General features: G+C 35.3%; 1 protein-coding gene across 1 annotated transcript in view; it reads right to left on the bottom strand.

Moving 5' to 3' along the window:
* The window catches only part of LOC110461864 (transmembrane protein FAM155A-like), a 110,501-nt gene that overhangs the window by 5,817 nt on the left and 93,863 nt on the right, over nt 1-10,821 (bottom strand). Inside the window, exon 2 of the mRNA XM_021515586.1 lies at nt 8,390-8,570. Within this exon, the coding sequence (XP_021371261.1) occupies nt 8,390-8,570 (181 nt within the window). The remainder of the gene's footprint in view (nt 1-8,389; nt 8,571-10,821) is intronic.

Genomic DNA, 10,821 nt, shown 5'->3' with positions numbered 1-10,821 from the left:
TGATCAGTGCAGTGTAACAGACGATATTTCTGATAAATTGCATGAGCGTTAAAATTGTTTCCATTGCCGGTATTGGTGTTTTCAACCGATGTGCATTTTGTACGATATTGCAGACCTTGGTCTTGTTTTCGTTGTAATAAAAGTGTTGTTTTTTTTTTGTTTTTTTTTATTTTGCACATTAAGTTACAATGACATTATCAAATCTCACAATGCCCAGCGATATTTCAGCAGCCGTCATGTTTATTTACATTGGATATTGTAGTTCCGGGCAGTGTTGTAATTAATACGCTAAGAATTGTGTCTCGTGCGGCATGGTAATTATGTCTCGTGCGGCATGGTAATTAAAGTCCCTTCAACGACACAGCTCTCAAAGAGGCTATATAGTGACAATGCCATGCAAATGTAAATATTGTAATATGAAGCGTGGATAGGGTATCAAGCACAGAAACAGATCCGCTTTTGAGAGTGATAGGAGTATTTGTACGAGTGGTTTTTACATATGATTGGATTTCAAAATGTTTAAGACATGTAGAAATGGACATATTATTTTAAGTGCTTCTTTATTTTAAAGAATTAAAAACATTTTTTTTTTATTCAAATTGAGCCTAATCAATTATTATCGGAAGAACATTTCTAAATATGGGTAGTCAATGTTTACGAAGAAGTTTCGATAATGACCTTTGAACATGAGAGCTGTTGATTATCATGGTATGGTTCAAAAGTATTTTCTGGTTTTAGAGTAACCTCCCTTTGTCCTATGTGAGCTAAGTTTTATTCAACTCTAGTATATGTATATGCAGTTAAATGAATAGATTGTCAAAGTAGGTCTTAGCTGATTATTAATAGATATACATAGATAAATCACCACAACTCTGTGTTTTAAATACTGTTTTGATCATACTTTGTGTAGAAATTCTGATAAATCCTTAAACAAGTATTTACCAATTCTTTAATTAGTTTTAGGTCTGTTTATTTTCTAGCTAGTAGTTGTATGACCTAAAATGAGCTATGAATTCACCAACACGTTGTACTCAACTGTGTCGATAGAAATTTGTTACAGACTCAAGTTTGAAACAATCATATACTGGAGACTACTTAAGTAGTACCGGAGCGGCAAATTTGCTTGTGTGTTTATTAACCGTCCACCCTACCCTTTACTTATACATTTAGTATTTTATATTTATTTCCGTATGCCTAAAGTGTTTTCTTGTAATACGTTTAACACTTATTTTTGTACTATATGTACCTGCCAGGATGCGTTTTTGGATTATTTTTCAAATTAACAGTAAATTTTAACGAATATAGATAAAGTCAGCACGCTGCTATTAATAGCACGAATACATGGAACATCTCACACAGCTTTCATCATACAACAACAGTCAGGTACCTGTAAACAATAAAGCACCTCACCTGTATTTGATATTGGAAATAATCGATAATATAAAAGGCGAGGTAAGCAAACATGAGATCAACAATTTCATTCATTGCCACAAGCATCTCAGCAATATTAATGTAAACATGATGTTTGAGTTACTATGACAACCACGACTTAAACAATAGACGGTATATAACAATAGGAAGTGGTGTTGACCAACGAGTGCTGTATTTCTGTAGTAGGTTTATAGAGCAGTGTTGTTGTTTTAGTGTTTTATACATGTAATAGATGCAGAGAGTCGTGCTGTTTCTGAGTGTTGTATACACGTATTAGATTAAGTGTTGTATACATAATATTAGATCAAGGGGAGCAATGTTGTTTCTGGGTGTTGTATACATAATATTAGATCCAGGGGAGTAATGTTGTTTCTGAGTGTTGTATACATAATATTAGATCAAGGGGAGCAATGATATATCTGGGTGTTGTATACATAATATTAGATCCAGGGGAGTAATGTTTTATCTGGGTGTTGTATACATAATATTAGATCAAGGGGAGTAATGTTGTTTCTGGGTGTTGTATACATTATATTAGATCAAGGGGAGCAATGTTATATCTGGGTGCTGTATACATAATATCAGATCAAGGGGAGTAATGTTGTTTCTGGGTGTTGTATACATAATATTAGATCCAGGGGAGTAATGTTATATCTGGGTGCTGTATACATAATATCAGATCAAGGGGAGTAATGTTGTTTCTGGGTGGTGTATACATAATATTAGATCCAGGGGAGCAATGTTGTTTCTGGGTGTTGTATATATAATATTAGATCAAGGGGAGTAATGTTGTTTCTGGGTGTTGTATACATCATATTAGATCAAGGGGAGGAATGCTGTTTCTGAGTGTTGTATACATAATATTAGATCCAAGGGAAGTAATGTTATATCTGGGTGCTGTATACATAATATTAGATCAAGGGGAGGAATGTTATATCTGGGTGTTGTATACATAATATTAGATCAAGGGGAGGAATGCTGTTTCTGAGTGTTGTATACATAATATTAGATCAAGGGGAGGAATGCTGTTTCTGAGTGTTGTATACATAATATTAGATCAAGGGGAGGAATGCTGTTTCTGAGTGTTGTATACATAATATTAGATCAAGGGGAGGAATGCTGTTTCTGAGTGTTGTATACATAATATTAGATCAAGGGGAGGAATGCTGTTTCTGAGTGTTGTATACATAATATTAGATCAAGGGGAGGAATGCTGTTTCTGAGTGTTGTATACATAATATTAGATCAAGGGGAGGAATGCTGTTTCTGAGTGTTGTATACATAATATTAGATCAAGGGGAGGAATGCTGTTTCTGAGTGTTGTATACATAATATTAGATCAAGGGGAGGAATGCTGTTTCTGAGTGTTGTATACATAATATTAGATCAAGGGGAGGAATGTTATATCTGGGTGCTGTATACATAATATTAGATCCAGGGGAGCAATGTTGTTTCTGGGTGTTGTATACATAATATTAGATCCAGGGGAGCAATGTTATATCTGGGTGTTGTATACATAATATTAGATCCAGGGGAGCAATGTTATTTCTGGGTGTTGTATACATAATATTAGATCCAGGGGAGCAATGTTGTTTCTGGGTGTTGTATACATAATATTAGATCCAGGGGAGCAATGTTATATCTGGGTGTTGTATACATAATATTAGATCCAGGGGAGCAATGTTGTTTCTGGGTGTTGTATACATAATATTAGATCCAGGGGAGCAATGTTGTTTCTGGGTGTTGTATACATAATATTAGATCCAGGGGAGCAATGTTGTTTCTGGGTGTTGTATACATAATATTAGATCCAGGGGAGCAATGTTGTTTCTGGGTGTTGTATACATAATATTAGATCCAGGGGAGCAATGTTGTTTCTGGGTGTTGTATACATAATATTAGATCCAGGGGAGCAATGTTGTTTCTGGGTGTTGTATACATAATATTAGATCCAGGGGAGCAATGTTGTTTCTGGGTGTTGTATACATAATATTAGATCCAGGGGAGCAATGTTATATCTGGGTGTTGTATACATAATATTAGATCCAGGGGAGTAATGTTATATCTGGGTGTTGTATACATAATATTAGATCCAGGGGAGTAATGTTGTTTCTGGGTGTTGTATACATAATATTAGATCCAGGGGAGCAATGTTGTTTCTGGGTGTTGTATACATAATATTAGATCCAGGGGAGTAATGTTGTTTCTGGGTGTTGTATACATAATATTAGATCCAGGGGAGCAATGTTGTTTCTGGGTGTTGTATACATAATATTAGATCCAGGGGAGTAATGTTGTTTCTGGGTGTTGTATACATAATATTAGATCCAGGGGAGCAATGTTGTTTCTGGGTGTTGTATACATAATATTAGATCCAGGGGAGTAATGTTGTTTCTGGGTGTTGTATACATAATATTAGATCCAGGGGAGCAATGTTGTTTCTGGGTGTTGTATACATAATATTAGATCCAGGGGAGTAATGTTGTTTCTGGGTGTTGTATACATAATATTAGATCCAGGGGAGCAATGTTGTTTCTGGGTGTTGTATACATAATATTAGATCCAGGGGAGCAATGTTGTTTCTGGGTGTTGTATACATAATATTAGATCCAGGGGAGCAATGTTGTTTCTGGGTGTTGTATACATAATATTAGATCCAGGGGAGCAATGTTGTTTCTGGGTGTTGTATACATAATATTAGATCCAGGGGAGCAATGTTGTTTCTGGGTGTTGTATACATAATATTAGATCCAGGGGAGCAATGTTGTTTCTGGGTGTTGTATACATAATATTAGATCCAGGGGAGCAATGTTGTTTCTGGGTGTTGTATACATAATATTAGATCCAGGGGAGCAATGTTGTTTCTGGGTGTTGTATACATAATATTAGATCCAGGGGAGCAATGTTGTTTCTGGGTGTTGTATACATAATATTAGATCCAGGGGAGCAATGTTGTTTCTGGGTGTTGTATACATAATATTAGATCCAGGGGAGTAATGTTGTTTCTGGGTGTTGTATACATAATATTAGATCCAGGGGAGCAATGTTGTTTCTGGGTGTTGTATACATAATATTAGATCCAGGGGAGCAATGTTGTTTCTGGGTGTTGTATACATAATATTAGATCCAGGGGAGCAATGTTGTTTCTGGGTGTTGTATACATAATATTAGATCCAGGGGAGCAATGTTGTTTCTGGGTGTTGTATACATAATATTAGATCCAGGGGAGTAATGTTGTTTCTGGGTGTTGTATACATAATATTAGATCCAGGGGAGCAATGTTGTTTCTGGGTGTTGTATACATAATATTAGATCCAGGGGAGCAATGTTGTTTCTGGGTGTTGTATACATAATATTAGATCCAGGGGAGCAATGTTGTTTCTGGGTGTTGTATACATAATATTAGATCCAGGGGAGCAATGTTGTTTCTGGGTGTTGTATACATAATATTAGATCCAGGGGAGCAATGTTATATCTGGGTGTTGTATACATAATATTAGATCCAGGGGAGCAATGTTGTTTCTGGGTGTTGTATACATAATATTAGATCCAGGGGAGTAATGTTGTTTCTGGGTGTTGTATACATAATATTAGATCCAGGGGAGCAATGTTGTTTCTGGGTGTTGTATACATAATATTAGATCCAGGGGAGCAATGTTGTTTCTGGGTGTTGTATACATAATATTAGATCCAGGGGAGCAATGTTGTTTCTGGGTGTTGTATACATAATATTAGATCCAGGGGAGCAATGTTGTTTCTGGGTGTTGTATACATAATATTAGATCCAGGGGAGCAATGTTGTTTCTGGGTGTTGTATACATAATATTAGATCCAGGGGAGCAATGTTGTTTCTGGGTGTTGTATACATAATATTAGATCCAGGGGAGCAATGTTGTTTCTGGGTGTTGTATACATAATATTAGATCCAGGGGAGCAATGTTGTTTCTGGGTGTTGTATACATAATATTAGATCCAGGGGAGCAATGTTGTTTCTGGGTGTTGTATACATAATATTAGATCCAGGGGAGCAATGTTGTTTCTGGGTGTTGTATACATAATATTAGATCCAGGGGAGCAATGTTGTTTCTGGGTGTTGTATACATAATATTAGATCCAGGGGAGCAATGTTGTTTCTGGGTGTTGTATACATAATATTAGATCCAGGGGAGCAATGTTGTTTCTGGGTGTTGTATACATAATATTAGATCCAGGGGAGCAATGTTGTTTCTGGGTGTTGTATACATAATATTAGATCCAGGGGAGCAATGTTGTTTCTGGGTGTTGTATACATAATATTAGATCCAGGGGAGCAATGTTGTTTCTGGGTGTTGTATACATAATATTAGATCCAGGGGAGCAATGTTGTTTCTGGGTGTTGTATACATAATATTAGATCCAGGGGAGCAATGTTGTTTCTGGGTGTTGTATACATAATATTAGATCCAGGGGAGCAATGTTGTTTCTGAGTGTTGTATACATAATATTAGATCCAGGGGAGCAATGTTATATCTGGGTGCTGTATACATAATATTAGATCCAGGGGAGCAATGTTGTTTCTGGGTGTTGTATACATAATATTAGATCCAGGGGAGTAATGTTGTTTCTGGGTGTTGTATACATAATATTAGATCCAGGGGAGCAATGTTATTTCTGGGTGTTGTATACATAATATTAGATCCAGGGGAGCAATGTTATATCTGGGTGTTGTATACATAATATTAGATCCAGGGGAGTAATGTTATATCTGGGTGCTGTATACATAATATTAGATCAAGGGGAGTAATGTTGTTTCTGGGTGTTGTATACATAATATTAGATCAAGGGGAGTAATGTTGTTTCTGGGTGTTGTATACATAATATTAGATCAAGGGGAGTAATGTTATATCTGGGTGCTGTATACATAATATCAGATCAAGGGGAGTAATGTTGTTTCTGGGTGTTGTATACATAATATTAGATCCAGGGGAGTAATGTTGTTTCTGGGTGCTGTATACATAATATCAGATCAAGGGGAGTAATGTTATATCTGGGTGCTGTATACATAATATCAGATCAAGGGGAGTAATGTTGTTTCTGGGTGTTGTATACATTATATTAGATCCAGGGGAGTAATGTTGTTTCTGGGTGTTGTATACATAATATTAGATCAAGGGGAGTAATGCTGTTTCTGGGTGGTGTATACATAATATTAGATCCAGGGGAGCAATGTTGTTTCTGGGTGTTGTATACATAATATTAGATCAAGGGGAGCAATGTTGTTTCTGGTTGTTGTTTACATAATATTAGATCAAGGGGAGTAATGTTGTTTTGGGTGTTGTATATATAATATTAGATCAAGGGGAGTAATGTTGTTTCCAAATGTTGTATACAGTTATTTGATCCAGACAGTATTGTTGTTTCTGGTTGTTGTAAACAGTAATTTGATCCAGAGAATGGTGCTTCTTCTCAATAAATCGAAACAATGATGTTGTATATGTCAGCATTAATTTGATCGCGACAATGGTGTGGTTCTTTTTAGTGTTGTATACATGAATTCTAGATACAAAAAGAGATGGGGGTTTTTAATGTACATAAATTTAACTTTTTAATCAGTATTGTATCGTATACAATATCGAAAATGAGTAAATACTTTTGTATGCAGAAGTAATTTTAATCTGGATCTACTTTTTCTGAAAGGTGTTCATTATATTGATTCGTCATATGTTTAATTTTATAAAGAATATTTACAGTGTATACTATACCACGAACTTAACTAGATCTATTTTGATGCCGACTTGATGTCAATCTTGATATATTTTTTTGCAAATTGTTTTAAATTATGATTGGTGATATTGTAGATTGAACAAATATAAAATGTATGATATCTTTGTAACAGATTAACACGAAGAACGGATGGATATATTAAATATAGAATACAAGACAGATCAATTACATATGTCACAGTACATAATTCGTTGAAACTAATATCGTTAATTACTTTATTCCTGTGTGTACTAATGTACTTTGTTTCTCGAAATATGCCAGTAGGTGTGAATTCGCTAATGACAATATGCCAGTAGGTGTGAATTCGCTAATGACAATATGCCAGTAGGTGTGAATTCGCTAATGACAATATGCTACTTCCACGCAGTTAACCATTTCTATAGAATCAATAAAATACACGAAATATCGCAACCTTTAACATCTCGAAAAAATATAATGATTTGCACTAAGTAAATATCTTTATTACATTTTTACAAGGGATATATAAGGGATAGTCAATTTGGTAAAAACTTATATCTTCACTGCATTTAGCTACGATACGTTTTATATCTTCATCTGTAAAGAGGTCATTTTTACAAGGGATATATAAGGGATAATCAATTTGGTAAAAACTTATATCTTCACTGCATTGAGCTACGATACATTTTATATCTTCATTTGTAAAGAGGTCACTTTAATTATTGACTACTCAAAATGATACTTTTTATTCACTGCGTTAAAAACTGTAGATTTTCAGTTTCATTTGCAGAAAAAGCGACGGTAGAATAAGTGGTGGTCTTGGTAAACCATTGCTATATACGCTAAACATTTTTTTACCTAACTACAGAATTGATATGGTTTTTCATAAGAAAATCTTACCAAATACAATCAGCAAACGGTAGAATTGCACTGAGCATTCAAAATGGCGCCCAGTGATGTTGTTAAGAGTGACGTCAAATATTACGCTACCAATTCCTGCACTTTATTGATGCAGTAAAATTTTCGTCGTTTTACTTTTTTTGAAATAATATTAAAAAATATTAATGGTTTGACATTTGAAAATCGTATATATTCCACTTATATGGCAGAATAAACCGATGTTTTAATTTTGTGCTGCACACTGCAATACTCGTATACTGTTTAAGGGTATTCAACGGGTAATCATTGAATAGGCTGGTTTTTCAATATTATCCAATATTACTGTAAATATACATACCTTTGCATATAAAGCTAGGGTCTCCTGCTTGAGCGTAGGACGTATTTGGACGAAAAAATGGGCACTTGCGCTCTACCTCCATACACGTGTCTGGACAGGGTGGGACTGGTGTGTCTCTATCGTAGTAGCACGGGTGATAGTAGTCTATATGTAATGAGCATAGCCACTTTCTATACGCAGTCTGAAAAACAGTAAAAACAAACCAAAATGTTACTTTCATTTCTATTGAAAATCAATTTAGAGATTAACACTAAGAAGCATAATTAACTTACGTACACAATTAATAAGCAACGCAATGCACCGACAAATCGGTTGTCCTCCCATCATACATTATACATAATACAAAAGACATAGATCTGCGAAAAAGTTTTTCAGCTCCTTAAACTCGAGATTTAATTTCGGTTTTTCTTCCTGTAATGGGTTATTTGTTATTTGTTTTTAATTTCAATGGTAGACGTTGTACCTGACATTTATAGATAGTTTCCTCTACTTGTAAAGGCGATACCTGATGTTAAGAGACACTTCCCCTTATTTTCCCAACTTTCATAAATGTAGTACTTTATACTTCCAGTTCTTTGCTTCTATTTTCACATTTGTCGAGATAGAAATTCACATTAGGAAAAATAGTTTTTTATATTGTAAGATTTGCAAAGGTAGTACTATATATTTCGAGTTCTTTGCCTCTATTTTTAGATTTGTCGAGGCCGTACTTTACATTCGGAAATAACTCCCAATCTTCTCAGATTTGTAAAACAAAACTCTTTATTTAGACTTAATTGCCTCTATTTTCAGATTTGTTGAGATCGTACTTATATGAAGCGATAACTCCCCCTATTTCCAGACTTGTGGGTGGGTGTTTATATATAGGTCATAAAATGTCGCAAATGGAAGTTTACTGGCGACAAGAAATATATAGGTCGAAGACATCACGTCAATCTGTTGAACCAAATCAGCGTCAAACGTCGATCGATACATCCCCCGTGACAACGCCACATAAACAAGTAGGCCAGCAGTTTGAAATCTGTATTTGATTCAAAAGCATTCTTTCTTTTTATACTGAAACGTGCGGCACATCTTATCAATGAATGCGGTTTGTGGTTATACGAAACACTTCAATACACAAACAAGAATGACGTCAACACATGCTGTAAAATATGTAATTGTATACTACGTAATCACGCAGAAACGGCTGAGAACCTGTCGTGTCGGCGAAGTTGAGCAAATCGATAGCTGTGCATGAATTTGAACACTGGTTTTATTGTAGTGTTAATCGATTTTTTTCCAAAAATAAGGAATCACAAAAATAACACATCAAAGCATGTTTTGTAAGTACATAGTTCTTTGGGACATTCACTAAACTCCACAATCCGAGAGGTTAGGAAAACAACTTTGTTTGTTGGTTTCAATGGTACGTCCTATTAACAAGAGCTATGGTCATTTAAGGACGTGCCCGGTTTTGGTGGTGGAGGAAAGCCGGAGTTCCCGGAGAAAAAACACCGACCGACGGCCAGTATATGGCAAAAATAACAAAAAACATTAATGTAAGCTGAACGGCCCTATCGGTTCCTTTTATAATTTATTTGCTTTCATTATCAAACGGTAGGATATTGCAGAGTTATTGTTATATTTTCCGGGTGCTATTAAGCATTCTGATAATATCCCAGAACTGTATTTCGGAACGAGCTGACAACTCATGATTGTTTTCGAGAAAGAAAGACAAATGTTTAATGATTGTATTTGAAAATTGATATCTTGTAATTATAATACTGACTTTTATTTGTCTATTACTTTATGTAAAGACTTTCCTAAAATGTAAAGATATAGACATTGTCATGTCAATACCGTCAAACCGGCTCTTACCCTGGACAGGGATATCCACCATTTTCTTATCCTAGGGTTCAGACACGCTACACGTGTTCTTTGCACGTTCTCAACAGTTGTATGACGTCATAGCAAAAATACCATGACGTCGGGGCAACAATACAATGACGTCATGGCAACAATACAATGACGTTACGTCGACAATTCAGCCGCATCACATCACATTGTCTTGCATTGATGTAACGTCTATATAAAATACCAAAGAGGGTAAACTGGGTAAGACAAAAATAATCATTCACCCCCTTGGGAGTGAGACAGTGTGATCTCAACCTTCTATCTCTTCTACTTAAGTTATATGAAGAATACGAGGACATTGTCACGTAGGCTTAATATTAAAACAGCGATATACACTTGATGTCACACAACAGTTTTATTGTTGACGAGACAGCATTACAAAAACAGATGCCGTACGACTTCAGATTTCTAAAACAAATCATAACAATAACAGCGACACGTTAATTTATGAGAAACCACTCCTCATTGTGTACAGGTAGTAATAACGATCCACCAATAAAACTGTCATTTTGATACGTCAAGTCACGTGCAAGATT

Source organism: Mizuhopecten yessoensis, unplaced genomic scaffold (assembly GCF_002113885.1).
Source record: "Mizuhopecten yessoensis strain PY_sf001 unplaced genomic scaffold, ASM211388v2 scaffold10693, whole genome shotgun sequence".
Taxonomy (NCBI): Eukaryota; Metazoa; Mollusca; class Bivalvia; order Pectinida; family Pectinidae; genus Mizuhopecten; species Mizuhopecten yessoensis.
This window is presented reverse-complemented; position numbering and strand designations above follow the sequence as displayed.